The sequence below is a fragment of the Schistocerca cancellata genome, chromosome 4 (genome assembly GCF_023864275.1).
Source record: "Schistocerca cancellata isolate TAMUIC-IGC-003103 chromosome 4, iqSchCanc2.1, whole genome shotgun sequence".
NCBI classification, from domain to species: Eukaryota; Metazoa; Arthropoda; class Insecta; order Orthoptera; family Acrididae; genus Schistocerca; species Schistocerca cancellata.
In genome coordinates this window covers 93,423,275-93,445,780 of record NC_064629.1, presented here as the reverse complement: position 1 = coordinate 93,445,780, position 22,506 = coordinate 93,423,275, and the positions used below count along the sequence as shown (strand labels likewise).

The window sequence follows — 22,506 nt, the reverse complement described above, 5'->3', positions numbered from 1 at the left end:
CCATGTAAGTTTCCAGTCCAGCCAGACACCAAGATATCTGACTTTCTCTCAAAAACATATTGGGTGTGTACATAGTGTTATCTGTCTACTGTGTTGATTTTTGCACAGCAGTTTTGGTCTGCATGTAAACAGAACTGCTTCACACTTGTCAATGTTTACTTTAATATGCCAGTGTTCCAATCAAGGCTTGGCAGTTCTGAGTGCTGTCTGTATTCATGAATTAATGTTTGACGGTTTCCAATCTTACACAAGGATGGCTGTGTGATCTGTGTAGATGGCTAACATCATGTTTTGTGTTTCTGGGAAGTCATTAATGTACAGTTTGAACAAGATGGACCCTATGATGCTTCCCTGGGGCACTCCAGCTTGGATACTGTGTTGTGTTGATTGTTTGCCCTGCACATCAGTGTTGAAACATCTGTTGTGAGATATGAGTGTATGAGACATATGAGTCCATCCAGGAAACCAGCTTTGCTTTAGTTTGCATATAAGGCCATTGTGCCAAAGATGGTTGAAAGCTTTTTCAATGTCCAGGAACACGGCCCCTGTAGCTTTGTTCACATTCTAGCCATGTGTTATATGTTCAACTACATGGAGGAGTTGTTGTGTTATTGAGTGGTGATTCCTAAAGATGAATTGCTCTGGTCTTAGGGTGTTACTGGTAATGCAGTGCCTAGTGATGCATTTTAATATTACCTTCTCAACGATCTTGCTGAGTGAGCACAGCAGATTGATGGATCGGTAATTTTGTGAGAGGGAATAGTCTTTCCCTGGCTTCCTGAACATAAAGACCTTGGCCGCCTTACAAAAGTCAGGGAAGTGTTGGTGTTTTAGGGTGGCATTCTTTATGTATGTAAGGTATCCTATGGCTCTATCTGTGAGCTCCTGGAGGACACGGTTTTGAATGCCATCAGGCCCAGGGGCTTTCCTAGTGTTGGTATGCTTGATAGCCCATGTAATTTCAATTGTGCTAGTGTGGCTAATTTCATCATGCATGGGCTGGGCTACAAGTTTTGTAACCTCTTGGTCCATTTCAAGTGTGAATACTGGATCTGAAGCAGCCAGATTCGGCTTGAAAGATGCTGCAAGTGTTGTGGCCATAATGTCTGCCTTCTCCGTCTTGGAGTAAGCTGGGCCGTCTGGTCCTCATAGAGTGGGAATGCAATGTTTCTCCCTGGTGAAGTGTCTGGCTAGCTTCCACACACCAAGACATGTGGTATCTAGCCCAGCAGGTTTCTGTCCCCATTGTTCATTTCTAAATGTTTGTATTTTGTCCTGTATTAAACCCTGGAGTCTGTTGACATGCAGTTTATAGAACAGGCACCTGGTACACTGCCAGTATCTCCTGAGGCACTTCCTCATTGAGATAAGGCCCAGGATCTCCTGGGGCAGGGCCATTGAGTGTTGTTGTGGTGTTGAATGTGGAATGGCATCAGTCATTGCATCTTGGATGCCAGCAGTAAGAGATTACTCGCGGTGCAATGTTGAGAACTGTGCTAATATCACGTATTATTATGTCTCTAGGAGGATTGTACAGCAATACCAATGTGATGTTGGCTCTGTTGAACTTGACCCTGATGGCTGTGGTCTCTAGTCTCTCAAGTTCAGGGAGCTAGATGTTCGTGTGTTCTATGTCTTTGTGTATGATGATTGCTGTGCCACCTCCCTTCCTGTCATCTGCTCAGTCGGTACAATAAATGCAATAGCCTGGGATGTTTAGCTGTTTGCAAGGCTTAAGCAGTGTTTCATTCATAGGGTGATTCAGATACCCTTTCACTCCATGAACATGATCATTTCAGCTCTTTTGTTTGTGATCCCATTGGCATTCCAAAACAGGATCTGTGAGTTTGTGTTAGCATCTGTGTTTCGGGGATAGTGTGGTGTGTATGTAGTAGTGTAAAAAGTGGTGTGATAATGGCTTGGATGCTAGTCCAGTTGAGCAAGCCTGACATGAACTGCGTGAAGAGTTGTGTGACACACCCCATAATCTTCATGACTACTTTGGTGGCCATGAATGTGGGGAATAATGTCTCCGTTATTCTCTGGAATGTTGAGATAATGATGGGCGTGTTGGCCTGTGAGTTGTTGCTTGTGTTGGTGGCTGCTGCTGCCTGTGTTGGCATCTGGTGAGTGCTGGCTTGTGTGTCAGATGTTTGATAACAGTTGTGGGTGCCTGTATGGACTCTGTGGTGAGCAAGTGTGTTGTATGGGTCGTTGTGTTGGTGTCCAATTTGTGTTTATGAGGATTGGTGTCCTGTTGTCTGTGTGCCTGTTGTGGTGTGGTCATGTTCCTCCTGTTCTGATTGTTTCTCCTTCTCCTTCTCTGGCATTGTGGTCATTCCTGTGTTGGTGCATCTTCTGCAGCCTGTGGTGGGCTACGGTCCACAATCTCAGGTGGTAGGGTGGTGTTGTTATTGGTGTTGTGTGGTGTATGTGATGCAGGTGTGGTGTTGGGTGTTTGTGTATCAGTTGTGTGTCTGTTGTTGGGGGTGTTAAGTGTGTGTGTCCTGAGCTCTGAGGCTCCTCTGACCATCCCGTGCTGCTGGGGCTCCCAGCGAACACTCCAGCGAAGGATATTCCACTTCTTACTCGGTGTGGGGGCGGTTTTGGAGCTGTGATGGCGTTAGTTTTGGTGTGTTTTGCTATTTTGCACATCAGCGCTTCTTTGTATGCAATGCACCCCCTGTAGTTGAGCCACACCACAGTTGGCGCATTTGTGTGCTGCTGTGTTGGGGAGTTTGCACTGTTGTGTCATGTGCATTTGTGGCATCGGGGAGAGATACCACATCGGATACTCGCGTGCGTAGAGCGCTGGCAGCTGTGGCATTGTTGGGGGTGCACAGCGTGTTGTAGACTTCTGCACTGATCACCACATGAAGAAATAATTTTAACTTCAACAGGTCGCAGGACTTGGCCATGTTGGCCACCTCCACCAGGTAGTTGTGAGATGGTCTGGCTGTGCTGAACTCCGTCATTTGGTTTACATGAATGTGATCCCATCTGAGAGCAGTGTGTTCCTCATGTACCATCTCGATTGGGGTTCGTGAATCTATCCCATTGATCACGTACAGCTGTGTTTTTTCTAGGACTGTCCTGTACGTGAAATGTTCTACCTTTCTTTCTTTCAGAAAGCCCAGCAGATTCAAGTAGTCTGTTTTGTTTGCCACATACAGTGCTGCGTGGTCCGCAGTGAGTTTTGAGTAGAATGTTGTGGGGTTGTGTTTTTTATTAAACTCTTTGTTTAGAATACTGAGGTCTCCATAGTTGTGTATAATGACTGGTGGGAAGCCAGCCGAGGATTTGTTGGGGTTCTGCATAGTTTCTTCTATGTGTGCATGTGGTGCAGTCGCAGGGTTGTTTGTATTGGTACCTGTGTTGCTGGTGTTGCTAATTTGTGATGTTGTCGGAGTTGGCAGCAGCACTCGGTGGTTGCCTCATGAGTTTGTGGGCTCACTTGTTTGTGTGTTTGTTGGCTGTTTGCGTCGTAGACCGACCTGCTGCCACGGTCCGTCTTCAGAGTTGTTAGTGTCTTCTGTTGGCTCTGGCTCTGATTCCATCGGTGCCTGAGCCACCAGAGCTGAGAGTGAGGACATATCTCTCATGTTTGCAGCAGGTGCTTGTGTGTGTGGAATGTGTGTCTGTGTTTGTGAGTGTTCACTCCCCATCAGCAGTTCGATCAGCTGTTGCTGATCTGCAATCTGCTGGTCCTTTGAGGCAACTGCCTCTTGGAAGGTGGAAAGTGAGACGGAAACGCTGGCGGGAACAGCCGGCATCCCCGCCTGTTGTGTTGCAGCTTTGCTGCAGGTTACTGGTGGGGATATGCAGGAAAGATCAGACATATTTTCTGCATAGGGAAGTTTTATTTGGATAGAGAGTGGTGTGTGACAAGTTTGCTCTTTTCGAAATGACAACTGCCGCACAGTTGAAATTATTTATACACATTGATATTTGAGAGTTACATTACAATATCCCCCTAGAATTCTGCACATAAACATTTGTTGTTGGGATTCTGCTAACAAGTAGATATTAATCACATCTTTTTTCATTTACAAATGGAAAAATAGGAAATTTTTTCAGAGGTGAAAATTAGAAAGATTCTGACAGATGTGATCTTCTCTTCTTGTCTTTACTCACAATATGTTCTGATTATTCCTTTACCAACATTCATGATCATTACTTTGTAGTATGTTGTCCTTCCCCTTCATTGTAACTACATCATAGTGTCCATCTGTTCAAGTATAATGGTGGTGATATTTCGTCTTATTGAGTCACCAACAAATTGTCTTACAAAGTACAATCCTACAATTAGTATGCAGAACCAGCTTTTTCTACACATGACAAAAAAACTCCCATTTTCTAAAAACTGAGCAGCTGAAATGAAAGTGTTAAAATTGTCAGACAAATAAATCAAAGAATTTGAGGTTACATTTCTTAGCAGTTAACTTAATCAACAGCAAGAGAAGCATTGTTATAAACTATTATTACACTAAAACAAGTTTCAAGTTTGAAGTTAACTCTTCTATCAATTATAACTAACTTTCCTTTATGCACAATGTTAGGTTTACATTTCTGTTAAATTGTTTATGATGCAACAGATAACTTCAGTCTGTGCAATACAGCATTCAAGAGTAACCATAAATTCAGTTGTAAACTCAAAATCCTCACCGTATAGCATACCACTAGTTATATACTATAGTTTCAATAAGAGTACAGATGTCAATGTCAATCAGTATCCATAAGTACCTACATCTATCAACCATAAGCTCTCATTCAACTACAATGCATAGCATGTTCAAATTATGACTGAACTATTATGAGTACACCTTAATTTCTATGTACAACAAGCATAACGTCATGAAATGTCATAAGTTGGTGTTTATATAAATGGATAAGTAGTAAGAGCCACAATAGTGTATATAAATAAGTAAGAAAATAAATACTAATCATTTAAGTGCATTTCTCAACATCTGGGTAATCTTTTCATGCAAAATAAGTTTAACGCGGCAGAGCTTTTTGTTATTTTTTCAGTAATACTGATCACCCTCCCCTCCACACACACACACACACACACACACACACACACACACACACACACACACACACACCTTTTTATGCATTCTTCATTGTAATCATCATTTATATTTGTCAGGTTTAATTAATACTAGTCAGCAACTTATTGCATGTTAAGGTATTATTTGAATAGTTGTCAACACAGTATCCCATATGTTTGCCATAGTGAAATTATCAACCTTTTCCTTGCACTACAATTCCATTACATTGCAGTATCTTCAGAACCACTATTAAGATAGTATAATTTCTCTTTACTTTCTTACAATCACCTCCATAATTGCATCTCATGATTTAATGGCTAAAGTATACTACATTTCATGACTTTGAATCCCTATCCTCATCATATACTTCACCATATTACAACCCTACTCACAGGTCTCCTCCATATGAAATTATCAGTATAAACATCACCATCATCCTCATCATCTTACTCCCAGCTCTGATAATCTCATTGTCAAAAGGATGTTAAACATTAATCTTCCCCACTTCTTCACCTTCCTAGAGCCCTAATACATAATAATTCATGAAATATCCCTACATTCCCTTATATTCGTAACATCTCACAGTTATGTGAGAACATCATGAAGGTATTAGATTAATATTTACTACATAACCATCAACTCTAGAAAACCATAAATATTACTGCTTCTGAATATTCTACTTCACAATCACCAAATCACGACAAGAACACTCATAGCTTACTTCATTTAAAGGTTACAATTTTCACATTATGTGATCTGACTTGCAATGAAATTTTTCCCAATTTTGCAAATATTTTCTAAATATGAATGTGATACTTCTTAAAGAATATTACCATGACAAGTTCTCACAACAATTTTAACAGAACTTCTGTGCTTTCCCCAGAAGGGTTTCTCAGTCATTAGTGACTTATTTGTACAAACTTACTGTAGAATCTATAATTCAGATTTCCTATCTTCCATTAAATAATTTAACATCAATGCAGGTTTGAATTGTAATTAGGTGAAAAAGAAGTAGCATGGTATGCACAACGTAATCACAATGCAAAAGATTTGTCAGCTAATATAAGAAACATAATAAGAATACTGTGTATTAATAATTGATATCCGAAACATTCCATAATACAAATGATATTAATTTATCTTTAGGATTAGTGTTTTCATTGTGGTAAACCCCCCCCCCCCCCCTCTCTGTCCCCCTATTTGGTAGGTTCGTGCTTGGCTACCATGGAGACTCATCCTTTGCAGCACCTATTCCCTTCTGTGCTGCATGTCTATCCTCTTGCTATTCTTTTTCCCCTCCCTTGGGGAACATGTCTAAATTTTTTTGAGAATGTTCCACATTGTCTGTAGCTGACATAAGAACAGTCTCACAACTGTTTTTTGTTCCCTTTTCCTTTCTTCATTCACCTTCTCCTATCATTCCTCTGCTTTGGTGTTTGAGGTTCCCTTTTTCTGCTTCCTCCCTGTGTGCTCCTAAGGGATGGCCCACATGTCTTACGTGTAACAAGTGACTGAGTAATACATACTTCCCAACCCAGGGTTGACAGGTAGGGTTCGCACGTACTCACTGGTATAGGCCAGGCCCAGGGAGGGGTGACTGCCAGAGCTGCTACTTCCCTAACTTCCTCAGCTGATTCTTGTTTGTTTTGTGTGATTGCTATACCTGTATTATAAGCAAAAAGAACAAGCTTTGCATCCTCATAAATGTAGAGTGGCTAGTCATTAGTATATCTAACTTCTTTGTAATGAATACATTTAACCTCTTTGAATTGGAACTACTGTTATGAATCCACGTAAGCATCTTTAAACTTAAAATATGTTAATTCCTTTGAACATTGCATGAGCATTGGATAGAGATTTTTGACAGAACAAAAGTGACAATTCTGTCATTAAGTAAGAAAGTTGAAATAGATGATCATATATTTGGAAAGTTTGTATGGACTGAGTAAAGAATGTGATGAGAATTCTATGAGCAATGATGTATTCTGGGGAAAAGAACAAGAAAAATGTAGAAATGAAAGACACTGAACAGTTGATGGAACTACATTGTACGTATGACAACTATTGAAGACTCCGTATCCAGGGATTTACAGGGATGAAAACTATAATCTTATCTAATTATATTTAATAAACTACCAATAAATAAAACAAATGAGAAAAATCTCTCTAAAATTTCTTCCAAAGTAAGTTACAGGAACTTCACACTTGATACTCTTAATAGAGAAAACCATAATTCTCCATACTTTCCACAGCTTTAACATAAGACTAATTAATTTCTTAAAATCACAAATAGTGTACATAAAATTGCTATAGAATATGAACCTTAGAATGAACTTCCAAAAAATAGCAAGAGGGGCAGAGGAGCAATGGAGATGGGACAAAATGGGGCTTCTGATAAATTAATAATAAACAGTTTACATCGAAGTGTGAGAATGTTTACCTGCTTTAATCTCAGTCACAAAAAGAAATATGTGGAATGATTCACACAAGGAAAAAATCTCTGTAGGGTAGAAAATTTGAAAAGTATTGATATTAAAATGAAATGAAAAATTGGGCTATAAATTAACATTGAATTACTTGAAGCATGTGACACAAACGATAGTTCAGGTAGAGTTTAATTGTGTTATTATTTGTTGTGCAGTTAAAAGAGTTTTGTATCAGAATACCTACAATTCCTGTCAGCATTGATTCCACACAGCAAACGGTGTGGTACAACTTCACTTTTATGCATTCAAATGTTCACTGACAGTGTTTTGTAAGCTTAGGAAGTACTTGTTTTCCATAGGAGCTTTATCAGAAGAAGAAGAAAAGCTGTTGTATAGCAAAAATCTGAAAGCAGAACCTGAGCAAAGCATCCATTATTTAATGAAGAGCTCCAATGATGAACTCTGCACCCCTGTAGGTAGGTGATAAATTTCACTGCATGCCAATCAATAAAATTCAGATATGAATGTAAACAACAGTAAACCAACATCATAATTACTGAAAGTATAACTTTTATATTAAACCTATTATCACTTTCCCAGACAGTGGACATTATTAAACTTTATCAGCTGTTACATTATTAAATGAAATGCTAATTCCTTAACAAAGCATGAGGGAATATTTTCCAATAAGTGTAAGTCATACCTCAAAAACTTAACAGCGGCTGTCAGCTGATAAATCTATTCCCAGTATATATTATCCATGGAACAATATATATGGCACATTACAAAAAGGACTTGCATGAAATATTCTTGAATATTGGTGTATATTACTTTTAATTGTGCACACTGATTTTAATATTCATTTATTTTCTGGATGCCTCAGTGGATGTCATCCTAACAGACAGGCTTAATGTGTGTACCACAGCTTTCAGTATTCAAAACTAAGACCATGAGATGCTTCAAGAAGAACTCCAATGATAATTGTGCACACTGATTTTAATATTCATTTATTTTCTGGATGCCTCAGTGGATGTCATCCTAACAGACAGGCTTAATGTGTTTATCACAGCTTTCAGTATCCAAAACTAAGTCCATGAGATGATTCAAGAAGAACTGCACTTCTGGGAGCAGTGTGCTATAAGTAGCTGCCAATGCTAATACATACAGCACATTGTCATTACATTCAGAAAGTACTTGTCAACTGATATGTTATTGGGCAAGTTACTATCAGATTGATACATCCTCATTGCAATACAATGGGGTTTTAGCACTCTTTTCATTATTCAGAATGAAAATTAATAATAGTAAAAAGATAAAATGTACAGTGATAAGTGCAAGAAAAGTAAGGATGAGTATAAAGTTAGAATAGGAAGATATAGAAGAAGTTAATGCTTTCAAACATCTGGAAAGCATTATTATGGACAACATGACATGTAATGAGGAGGTGAAATATATAGCAATTGCCAAGAAAGCATTCAAAAAGAAGAAGGGGCTTCTATGTGAGTGCATGGACAGGGATCTCAGGAAGAGACTGACAAAGAGCTTCATATGGAGCACAGTGTTATACAGAGCTGAGACCTGGACACTGAGAATAGAGGAAGGAAGAAAGAAGAACAGAATCATTTGAGCTGTGGAGCTGGAGGAGGATGGGAGGGATAAACTGGGAAGACAAAGTGAGAAATGAGGAGGTTCAGAGAAGAGTTCAGAAGAATGGGGAAGAGAGAGAAATTTTAAGGGTAATCAGGAAGAGGAAATACAATTGGCTTGGACAATGGATGAGAAGAGATTATTTACTGATGGATGCTATGAAAGGAGCAGTGAATGGAAGAAGAAGATACCATATGGTGGGTAGTGCAGGGATAGAAAACAATTATGAGAAAACAAAGAGGGTAGTAAATGACAGGACTGCATGGAAAACTACATGTGGGGACCTGCCATATTGCAGAACACTGATGATGATGATTACACTGAAAATATGCCTCACCTTCCTTTCCATCCTCTGTTACAAATGTGTTGTATATGACACCATAGCAGCTGCTAAGTTGAAAATGTGGTACCTATAGGAAACCTCTAAAAAGGCACAGTTTTCAGATAAGGTCAACATTTTTATGTTCTCCAATTAATACAGTTACCTCACATTTGACACCATGATCATACACAAACCTCAAGTTTTGTATCTCATGGTAAAACCACATGGTCAGGAAGGTTGTAGTCAGGAATTTTGAGTGGTGTGGGCTTGTAAATAAAATACCCATGTTTAATAAAAGGAAACCATACAGATTTATTTTCTGACAATGAGGATTGCCAGAAGGTGAGAGAAGATAACTGTAATAGATCCAGTCTCTCCTTGCAGGAGAGAAATGAAAGGGTAAAGTTTGAGGACTAAAGTCTGCTCTGGTCACTGACTTGGAACTGAAGAGAAATCCGTTCAGTGAGGGCCTCTCCAAGAGCCCCTCCCCCCTTCTCACAAGTCTGATGAGTCTGTATCATTATGTGATTGGCATGGTGGCTTCCCTGATGATGATTGATTGGCCTATTCTGTACTGAATTGGTCAATTCTTGTTACAACAATGGAATGTAGATTGTGTTGCACAGTTGCCCGAAACAAATAAGTGTCATAAATTTCAGGTGAATATAACGCTATGTAACAAAATTTGATTAAGTTTTGTTTATCTTCAACCATGCAAAAACAAATACATTATGGATTCAAATTAAAAATATTCAGAGACAGCCATGCATGCAATGTTTCAAACTTTGTATCAAACTCTGCTAATGAGAATGTGAGTGTATCTGCTGTTGTTAAGCCTGGAGCGAAATTCGGAAATGTAACCAGCAATATACAAAAAGAATGTGCCAGTTCCACTAAAAGTGACTGTGTTGTTCTCATAGTGGGATCAAATGATGTTTACTGCAGTTAAGCTAGTACATTTATAAGAAATCTGATCGTTATCTTGCAGTTGCTATTGACTACAAATGTGATAGTAGTGAATTTAGCTCTGAGATTTGATCTGGCAGACTGGTCTTGTGTAAATAGTGAAATTCGATGAACAAATCAAAAATTAAAACATTTCTGCTACAAGTTTAAAAATGTAAGACTTCTTGACATCAACTGCTACAAAAACACTAGTTTCACAATGCATGGTCAACATTTAAATCTATCTGGTAAAAAAAGACTTGCATCAGACATAAACAAAGCTGTTGACATAATAATTCATGAAAACAGCTGTGAAAACAGATGGGCTATTGCCCTAAATCACAACATGCAGGGAAATTAGTGGAAAGGGCCAACTCCAACTGGATTTGGCACAATATAAACAATCCAGAACAGGAGGAAATTCAAAGTGACAAACTAAAAGTACCACTAAGGCTAATGCACTTAAATATACAATATCTTAGAAATAAGCTCAATGTTTTGCAGACTTTTGTAAATGATCATTCACCTCATGTAGTTCTGTTAACCAAGCATGGACCAAAATCTGAGGAAATTATTTACTTTAAACTAGATGGCTATTTCCTAGGAAACAGCTACTGTAGACAGCATCATAAAGGTGGAGGTGTAGCAGTATTTGTTAGAGAGCATCTCAAAGTAAATAAATTAAACCATCTAGATCTGTCTAATAATGAAGGCTTGACTGAAGTGACAGGCATTGAACTCCGTACAAAGGTTGCGGAAAGGACATGGTGAAACAGAAAATTATTGGAATTTACCGTCCACCAAAATCAGAGGTAAGGCATTTCATAGATATTTTTAGTAGAATAGTGGAACACTGTGATCCAAACGAGGTAATAATACTTGGTGACTTGAATATGCAGGCAACATCTTGCAATAAACATAACAGCAGGCTAATAGATACCCTTAACTCATATAATCTTGTGAATGCAGTAAATTCAGATACAAGAGTAACTCAGTCTACTTCTAGTAGAAAAGAATACATAATACTAAGTAAAGAGGTAAAAAATAGTATTAGATGCTGTAATGTGGACTTCCACTATGCAGACCACAAATTTCAATTTGTAGACTATGAACACACAAGCACCCAAGAAAGGACTCAGGTCATAGAACATAAAAGAATGCTTAAAGAGAAAAAAAATGATGCTTTTAAAAGTAAACTAGCATCTGAGGAATGGCAACTAGTTCTTCAGCAAAAAGAGTCTGAATACAAATGGGCCAAATTTTATGATATTATTTTACACTATCTTAATTTTTGCTGCCCAGTGAAAGAAATTAAGAAAGTAGTAACTCACAACCAAAATGTAAAAAACACCAGACTGACTCTTCCAGCTTACATTATTAAACTCAGGCAAAATATTGAGGATCTAAGTGTGCTACATAAGTCAACTAAATTGCAAATATTAGAGGATAAGTACAATCAAGCTAAAAAACAGTTTCAGAAACAGCTCTCAAATTTAAGAAAACTGATCCTAGATAAGGAAATAGCTGTCGACAAATATAGGGAAGACTTCATGGACTATAATAAATAGATATCGCAAACCCACTGCTAAGTTAGATGCTCAAATTGACAGAATCCAACATGAAGGAAACCTTATTAATGATCCAGATAATATCTGCAATGTATTTAATTAATATTTTATATCTTCAGCTGTGAATCCAGTTAATAGCACAGGTCTGAATCTGATGGTAAAGCCTTACCCTAGGCTGGAAACTGCTTTTGAATTTAAGGAAGTGTGTGTGTAGGAAACAGGAAAAACAAAAAATAACTTACAGAATAAGACCTCATCTCGCTGTGATGGACTGAGTAGTATTATAATTAAAAAATGCAATAAGGAATTAGTTGGAATAATTACCCATATGATCAACAGTAGTATCAGCGAGCACACATTTCCAAATTTATTGGAGAAAAGTACAGGTAAACATGTGCATAAAAAAGGAGCAAAAGAAGAGCTATCAAACTTCAGGCCCATATCACTAATACCAATTTTTGATAAAATATTTTAAATTGTTTTGTTGACACAACATATTGATTATTTCACAAAGAATAATTAACTAGCAGAAACACGGCTTCAGAAAGCATCACAGTACCATTACGGCAATTACAAAATTTCTCCACAAGGTGTATGATGCCCTAGATGAGGGAATGCAGACAGCAGGGATATTTCTAGACCTTACTGAAGCATTTGACTGAGTGAACCATGAACTACTACTAAGCAAACTGGAAACTTACAATACAAATGCCACATCCATACAACTACTGATCACTTATCTAACCAATCATAAGCAGTGTACAAAGCTCAGTTAGAAATTAATCATCAGAGCAAACATTTCCAATCCAGCTATGATAGAGTAAACCAGGGTGTACCTCAGGGCTCCGTATTGGGCCCTTTCCTTTTCCTGGTCTACATTAATGATTTACCTCTGTACTCCCAATTAGTAAGTTATGCAGATGATACCTCTCTTTTGTTCTTTTGCAAACAAACTAATGGCTTGACATTGACTGCAACTGATGGCTTAAGTCAAATAACTACTTCCTTCCATGATCAAGTCTAAAAGTCAATATTAGCAAATCCCTGCTATTACATTTAAACTTGGTAATTCATAGCAAGCCTGTATTGATAATATAAGTGGCATCAAAAAAGTAGAGACTGACAAATGTAAATTTTTGGGGATATTCCTAGATGAAAATCTTAGATGGGTAGATCATATCAATTTTGTATGCAATAAAATCAGCAGTTCACTGCACTTAATTAGCAAACTGTCAAAATCAGTCTCTGAACAAACATTAAAAACTGATTATTATGGGACAATATTTGCATATATTAATTATGGAATAGAGGTATGCGGATGTGCTGCTGACAGAAACATGAACAGAATCCTAACACTGCAGAAAATAGCAATCAGGACCATGTACAGACTAGCATACAGAGGTTCATGTAGGGAAACCTTTGCACAACGTAAATATCTAACAGTATATTCCTTGTATCTGTACAAATTAATAACATTCTCTGTGGACCACAAAAATAATGAAACTAAGTGCTCTGATGTGCATACCCATAACGCAAGACAGAAAGATTGCTTCTTCAGAAACAGAACTAAACTAAAGACAGCAGATCATAGTCCTTGGATTAATGGCCTGATATGGTTTAACAAACTGCCAGGTGCTATAAGATGCCACAGAGGTAAAGTATTCAAAAGGGAATTAAAATCATTCTTAACTCTCAAATGTTTGTACTCACTGAATGAATACTGATATTAAAATGTAGCTATTGTTAAATGTAGGCCTATCTATATGATGTACTATTCTCAGGTGATTGTAATATACCAGGTGATCAAAAAGTCAGTATAAATTTGAAAACTTCATAAACCACGGAATAATGTAGATAGAGAGGTAAAAATTGACACACATGCTTAGAATGACATGGGGTTGGGTTTTATTAGAACAAAAAAAAAAAAAAAAAAAAGTTCACAAAATGTCTGACAGATGGTGCTTGACAGCAAAACGTCAGTGGCTGCGCATGACAATCATGTATAAAAGGAGTCGTAATGAGAGAGAGAATCAGATGCGCCAGCAGTCGCAGCATGTTGACGTTACCTGAAAAGGCACTTTTATTGAAGCTGTATTATCAGAATGGGGAATGTGCTAGTTCAGCATTACAACCCTATCGCCATAGGAGGGGGATTCGAACGGGTAAAGGTCCGTTGACAAATGCAGCTGTGATGAGAATGATTTTGAAGTTCGAAGCCATGGGTTGTTTAGACGATAGACCCCGTAGTGGCCAACCGAGCACAAGGCATAATGCTGCTGAGACAGTTCAGGAAGAAATGGAGACTGTAGCGGGTTCCTCTATGCACGGGGAAGTCAGCACTCGCGCAGTCGCACATCGCACAGGCATTCAATACACTACTGTTTGGTTGGCACTGAGGTGTACCCTCTGATGCTATCCATACAAAATCCATCAGCATCATGAACTGTTACCTAGTGATATAGTGAAGTGGAGGGCATTTGCGGTGTGGGCGTTTCAAATGATGGCGGAAGATGACGATTGGTTGAGTAACGTGTTGTGGACCGACAAAGCTCATTTCACACTCTGAGGGTTTGTCAGTGCCCACAACTGCAGAATTTGACTAGCTAAAATCCTAGAAATGTTGCGGAAAATCCATTGCACGACAAGAAAGTCATGGTATGGGTTGGATTTACCACATCTACCGTTATTGGGCCTTTTTTCTTCAAGGAAATGCGTGATTCTGGTTTTGCAACTGCTACCATGACAGGTTAGAGGTACGCCAATATGTTACAGAATCGCATCGTCCCCAGCCTGGCTGATAAATGCCTGCTGGGACGTACGATGTTTATGCAGGATGATGCTCCACCCCATATTGCTAGATGCATGAAAGATCTCTTGCACGCGTCATTTGGTGATGATCATGTGCTCAGCCACCACTTTCGTCATGCTTGGCCTCCCAGGTCCCCAGACCTCAGTCCGTGCGATTATTGTCTTTGGGGTTACCTGAAGTCACAAGTGTATCATGATCGACCGACATCTCTAGGGATGCTGAAAGACAACATCCGATGCCAATGCCTCACCATAACTCTGGACATGGTTTACAGTGCTGTTCACAACATTATTCCTCAACTAGAGCTATTGTTGAGGAATGATGGTGGACATATTGAGCATTTCCTGTAAAAAACATCATCTTTGCTTTGTCTTACTTTGTTACATTAATTATTGCTATTCTGATCAGATGAAGTGCCATCTGTTGGACATTTTTTGAACTTTTGTATTTTTTTGGTTATAATAAAACCCCATGTCATTCCAAGCATGTGTGTCAATTTGTACCTCTCCATCTACATTATTCCGTGATTTATTCAGTTTTCAAATTTATACTGACTTTTTGATCGCCCTGTGTATTATTTTTGTAACAGCATGCTGTAAATTCAAATACCTATACTATGTAACAACTGTATGTTACATTATGAAGTACTGTGCCATATATTGCCAAGTGCATCACCCATAAGTGGCTTCTTGTGCATGTGAATTGCAAATTCCTACTGTTTGTACAAAAATTGCACAAAAATGCTATCATGTTTGCAAAAGTCGCCAGTTGGTGACTATATGCAAAAAAGATAATAAATAAATAAAATAAATAAATAAATAAATTATCATATTTTTTATGTTATTGCTTAATTTGGTCATGCTGATTATGAGTATATAAGTAGTTTTTCCTAAGTGTCATTATTTTGGACATGATGATTTTTTTTCTGTTTTCTTAAAAGCTACTAATATTGCATGCTTATGTAATACAACTAGAGTCCTATAACAAAAACGTAACATAAAGTACCTCAAGAAGTGGTTAAAATAAATTCAGAAATATTGAATAACACTGAACCTTCATACAATAATGGTTACATTCTATAATGTGCATTAGAATGGCTGGTCCTCTTATGTTCTTCTGACTCCTCCAGTCATATTATAACCCATTCATAGTCCCCTATCATAACACAGTTCAAATGTCCCTGATACCTTCCTTCCATGCAGTGAATGTCTTGGTGAAAACATTCACCATGTTCTTCACTTTTAACTCTTAAATCTGGACTAAGGAAATCAATATGGGAAAATAAGTCCTGCATTTTCTCTGACATTCTACATACAAGTACATGATATCTCTGTATCAAATTATCCATCAGTTGCATGTAATTCTCACTACTGTTGTTACCCAAAACTGTTACACTGTCATACTAAAAGTGTGCCAAGAATTTTATTCATCAAGAGTCATTATATTTGGAAGCTCCTTTTGATTTTAACATTGCAGAAATCTGAGGTGCAGTGAAAATTCACCCTATGGTTTTTGCTTCAGATAATGTTGGGTTGTCTGATTAGGCGGGGTGCCTCACTGTTGTTACCTAAGCCTTTGCTGTATTGTTTAGCAAGGCCAAGTCTGATATGGGGTGGTGGTAACAGAATCTGCTCCCTGGACACAAGAAGCTCATTGCTTACATGTTGTGCACCTGAAACAAGTTATTTTCTTGTTGGCCATATTTTCTTAGTGTAATGTTGATTATCTTATCTGCTGTCTCACAGGCAGAGGAAGCAAGAGTATTTGGCGTAGCCATCTTCAGCCCTAGAGGAAATCCCAAAATTTTAAAATCATCACAAACATCCCATTTTTAACATCCATATTTTAGTTTTTCCAAGAGCAGCTTTATATTTTCTTAAGTCTCCTTAAGTTATGAAGAATGAGGTGCTGGTATTGAAGGAAATTTGTTCCCATTATGCAATAAGACAGCTTTGAGGCTTATACTGGAAATATCTATAAATAGATGCCATTGATCTGGTTCATGTGGAATCTTAGTATGTTCAAAGAGACCATTGACGTCACCATAAAAACAAAGATTTCTTACATCTGGTAGAAACATGCAAAATCTTCATGCCTTACCTTATATTTTGTTATTTTACAGGATTTATCAAGTACATTGCTTCATATGGGATACAAGAAGTTCAGCCTTTGATTCATTTAGTTACAGATCCCTAACAAAGTTATTCAGTTTCAGCTGAGTAAAGAGCTGTGGTTCCAAATTGCAGTCACCAGTAAAACAAAAATCACTGTCATCACTTGAATTTGTCTCTATGTCCTTTTCACTAGTATTCCATATTGGCAGTGATGGAATTGGAAAGTCTTCATTATGTGGAACTGGAGCAATAGATGATGGTATGCTAGGGTACAGCTTATTTGCTCTGCTCTTGGTACTTTTGTAATGTGCAATCTCCACCAAACAAAAATAGCAGTTTCCATGATGATTTGCAGGCTCTAGCTATATTCAGGGAATTTCAGGTGGCATTTATCTTCTTGTTCTACATAGCCAACCCTCTAAAGTAGACCAGCAACTGCCACAAATAATGTGGTGAGCCAATGTTACATGTTTGTCTTCAACATGCACACCAAAATAAGTGTGGTATGCCTCACAGAACTTTGTACTGGGAACAATTTTATGTTTCACTTATTTAGATACTCTCTAATGTCCACAAGCATAACAAACTGTGTCTGCTGGCAGTTTACATCAGGATGTTGACATTTTATGTTTAAGGATTACTTTCAATGTTACTTTTAACCACATAAATGGCTCTACATTCACAAACTACAGAAGGACTTATAGAGAAAAATATTTATATACACAGTATTTGTTTTAACTTTAGACGACTAAATATCTCCAAAATGTTGCATCATATGAAAAAAATTCTAGGTAAAAAGTTACTATTAGTAAAAGGGACTGGATGGGGTCAACTTAGTACTTTCAAAGGGGAATCCCCCATTTCTATTATATATTCGGATCCTATGACAAGTAATACATATGATTTACCATACCATTGTTTTCCCTTCATGGTAGGTGGTGCTGTAATTGACAAATATTACCTGTGCCTGGTTTTGCAATTAAAAACTGGCGCATTTGATTTTGCATTTCAGTTATGATGTAAATGTTAACCTTTGTGTTCTAACAGTTGAATTTATGATCAAATGTTGCTTGAGTGTTGCAAATGAGATTTTACATTACAAATAATATGGCTAGACATTGACATTTCTGGAAAATAAGCTACTTGTATGATAACTTAGTTTTCTGTTCCCTATGGGGTTGGTTGTAGTGAGTCTGCAAGCCATCAGAATGCATGATTTTTTATGTTGCCCTGGAATCCTGCTATCAGGGTGACTGATTTTGTTGTGTGCCAGCCACCTTAGCTCTTGCACTGGTCACTGTGTAAGTATTGGGAGAATAAAAACCACAACCACTGTAATAAGATAACATGTCCATGAAATGATAGTCAGGTGCACCTGCCATGGATACTCACAGAAATCTAGCACCTCAAAGGTGAGAGGCAAGAGAACTTGCCAAAATCAAAACATTCCTAGATCACAATAAATGCAGAAATTAAAATAAACATCCTGTATGTTGATGCATGCAGATGGCTTTTTAAAGAACTTTTTTAAAAGAATATTGAACCCATCCACATATATTGCAATAGAGTTGGAACATCACATTAGAGTGATCTGGTGGTGATCACCTCGAACAACTATGATTGCCAGAAAAAGTGGTGAATTCACATTTTTTCAAAAATTATTAAAATATCAAAATAGTGTAACGTGCAGCTAATTGCATAAGCAAAAAGTATTTTAAAACATCAAGCTCATGATTAGGTATATTGTATGGTGCACCTCAGAGAGTCAAACTCTCAATCTAAAGTTCTTTTGCTAAACTTTAATTATTCATCAAAGTCAAAAGCCAAAAGCTATGTGGGTAATGTGAAAACCAAAATAGGGAAGAGATGTGAAGAAGAGGACATCGTTCTCCAAAATGCATAAAATCTTAATATTAAAAAAGAAGATTTACCAAACTAGATATGCATTTACTTCACAAATGAAACACTGTCAATAAGCTCTAAATCCACAAATCAAGGAAAAATCATATTTTCTGAAAGTAACTTGTGTCATGACAGTATATCCAACTAATGAACGTGTCGTACACACATCAGATAATGTGGCCAATGTCATGCTGTTTGCAGATGATACAAATGTGATAATAAGTGCACCAAAGCAATTGCTGCATAAACTGCACGTAAAATCATCAAGCATGTCCACCATTAGTTCAGCACAACCAGGCTAATATCAAACATAAGAGAAACACATGACATGCAATGTGGGAAAATAAATCAAAATGTAAATCTAGATCTGGTGTTGGGCAACAAAGCCTTGGACAAAGCAATAGCTACAAAAAGTGCACACTCCACTGCAGAGTGAAAATCTCATTCTGAAAACATCCCCCAGGCTGTGGCTAAGCCATGTCTCCACAGTATCCTTTCTTTCAGGAGTGCTAGTTCTGCAAGTTTCGCAGGAGAGCTTCTGTAAAGTTTGGAAGGTAGGAGACGAGATACTGGCAGAAGTGAAGCTGGGAGACCAGGAGTGAGTCGTGCTTCAGTAGCTCAGATGGTAGAGCACTTGCCCTCGAAAGGCAAAGGTCCCGAGTTTGAGTCTGGGTCGGGCACACAGTTTTAATCTGCCAGGAAGTTTCATATCAGCGCACACTCCACTGCAGAGTGAAAATCTCACTCTCGAAACATCCCCCAGGCTGTGGCTAATCCATGTCTCCGCAGTATCCTTTCTTTCAGTCGTGCTAGTTCTGCAAGGTTAGCAGGAGAGCTTCTGTAAAGTTTGGAAGGTAGGAGATGAGATACTGGCAGAAGTGAAGCTGTGAGACCGGGCGTGAGTCATGCTTCGGTAGCTCAGATGGTACAGCACTTGCCCGGAAAAGGCAAAGGTCCCGAGTTCGAAGTCTGGGTCAGGCACACAGTTTTAATCTGCCAGGAAGTTCCATATCAGCGCACACTCCACTGCAGAGTGAAAATCTCATTCTGGAAACATCCCCCAGGCTGTGGCTAAGCCATGTCTCCGCAGTATCCTTTCTTTCAGGAGTGCTAGTTCTGCAAGGTTCGCAGGAGAGCTTCTGTAAAGTTTGGAAGGTAGGAGACGAGATACTGGCAGAAGTGAAGCTGTGAGACCGGGCATGAGTTATGCTTCGGTAGCTCAGATGGTAGAGCACTTGCCCGTGAAAGGCAAAGGTCCCTAGTTTGAGTCTGGGTCGGGCACACAGTTTTAATCTGCCAGGAAGTTTCATATCAGCGCACACTCCGCTACAGAGTGAAAATCTCATTCTGGGCACATAAAATAGTACCTGATTTGTCATGAATTATGAACTATCACCATCTACTAAATGAAAAACACAGCCAGAGTTGTAGAATAAGGGTGATGGTACAAAAGCGTGCATTTGAGCACATTCCGTGGCATCTAGCTTTATACTGAACTCACTATGCAGCATGAAAATCCATACATCATAAATGATGGCTATGGGAGGGAGGGAGGTGGAAGGCAAGATAAATTACTGACATATGCATCTTAAACTATTACACACAACTGTCTAAAAGAGCAGTACAAATAATTTGATCTTAAGAAGCAAAATAGAAAGACCGCATGATGTTTATACATGACACATCTTGTTGAAATTTGTGAATAAAATAAAATATTGAACTAAAACACAGAGTACATGCTGTTTCCACCAGAGGGCATCTGGGGTGTGTTGTGCTTTTGTATACAGGGCTCAATCTGTTTGCAGCCATGCTGCCAATCAGCCACACTGCCAGCAAATGTGGTGAGCTTCAAGGGTCTACACTGGGAGGCTGACGTGGAACTCCTGTATATGGTGGGGGTGGACGAGGCTTCGGCCCACGTGTGAGGATGGAGCAGTGTGTGGAGGGACTGTGTCCACCATGTGGTCGGCTGGCAGCATCCAAAGTGTAGCCCTCCCTAGGTGGATCACCGTAGCTCGAAAGAGCATGTGGTCAACCCCTCATGGGAGGGGGCGGGAGCCGTGATCGACTGATGAACTGGGGACCCTGTTGTGTCAGGCGAATTGTCTTGCAGCAGGATGAAGATGTGGTTGTTGTCAATGAGGATGGTGACATCCTCCATACATTCGGGTGGGACATTGGTTTTCAGAACCACTAGAAGGGGTAGCCGGGAGGGAGTAGAGAGAGAGGAGGAGAACCCCAGGAACGACGTTGATGGTGATGCAGGCACATGTTCAGGTGAGGGCTGCAGCAGCAGCTCTGAGGCATCATAGCTTGAGCGCAAGTCCTCAGGGCTGGGAGGCTGCATAACATTTACTGGCACAAAAGATGCTGGGTCGAGGTGTGCTGGCTTCTTGCGGTGGAGAGAAACGGTGAGTGGCGAACCTTTAACCCAGATGTCCATCATGTTAGCATTGCAGTTTATGATCTCATATGGGCCTGAATATGGCGGTGGGGAGTGGGGCCCAAACAGTGTTGTCACATAGAAAAACAAACTTGCATGAAAGGAGATCAGAGGGCATTTAGAAGATGGTGAAAGTATGCACATTGCAAAATGTGTTTGGATCTGGCTTACTGAGTTAGGAAGGGTAGTGGGAGTGTCAGGGGGTGGGGTGGGGGGGGGGTGGGGGGTAGGTTGGAACAGCTCCACAGGGAGGACAGGGTTTTCACCATAGACAAACACACTCGTGGTGCCCTGTACGGTGGCTGCAGGCCAAGGAGTACTCATGGGAGGGCCTTGATCCAAAGATTGTTTTGACACTGCAGTGTTATCTTGAAAGTGTGATACTGCCATTCTACCAGTCCATATTCCTTAGGGAATCACCACTGTGGGATTTCGGTTGGGTTGTAGTCCAAGGAAAACACACTTAATACTGTAAGACTTGATATATTTCACATTGGTAAATACAAACATCCACATTACAGCAAGTCTTACAGTGAACTGAATAAGCAAGATGGTGCAGACCGTTAGGTTAAAGAGTTAAAGATCTTGTGATGATGGAGATATGTTGTTCGTACTTGTTGACGCCACTTATTTCTTGAGCAAAAGTCCACGGATGTGCTGCTAGTTCATAACGTCCAACAGGCACATTACTTGAGTAGCTAAACATGTTGCCATCATCAGGTGCACTGACAAACTGACCTCCTGGGGGTGCACAGCTTCCCCCCACCAGCCATTTTCTATGTTGTACATGCCCGAGCCAATGGTGCAGAGGAAGTGGCAGCAGCATTTGTGGTACCAGAGGTGTAGTTACTCTGTCCACTCTTGCCATCAGATCATTGTGGTTGCTGAGTGTGTTCTTGATTAGACCCAGTGCTGGTTCCCAACTTTCTCTGAGGTTATAGCTGCAGTCCCAGTTGATGTGATTGCCCCTGATGCAGATTTTGATTGACTCTCTAATGACACTGTCCCAGTATACATTCATACTCCATTGCATGATTTTTAGACATACAGCACTCTGTGACATCTCAGTTGTTGAGATACATTAGTAGAGTGTGTTACTGGTGTTCTCAACAGGTATCTTCCATGGCTCCCACTGTTTGTTGAATATATGTCTTATCACATTAGCACAGAGTCTGATATATCCAGCCTCTTGCAAACTGAGGTCACCTTCCACACTCCCCAATAATGCCCATGTTTTATTGGGAGGGAAAAAGACAGTTCTTACTTCATGCTTTTCCAG

At 39.2% G+C, this 22,506-nt stretch overlaps 1 protein-coding gene across 1 annotated transcript in view; it reads left to right on the top strand.

The window, feature by feature from the left end:
* LOC126184530 (glutamate receptor-interacting protein 1) overlaps window positions 1-22,506 on the top strand; it is a 538,419-nt gene that overhangs the window by 447,500 nt on the left and 68,413 nt on the right. The window contains exon 15 of the mRNA XM_049926935.1: window positions 7,837-7,953. Within this exon, the coding sequence (XP_049782892.1) occupies window positions 7,837-7,953 (117 nt within the window). The remainder of the gene's footprint in view (window positions 1-7,836; window positions 7,954-22,506) is intronic.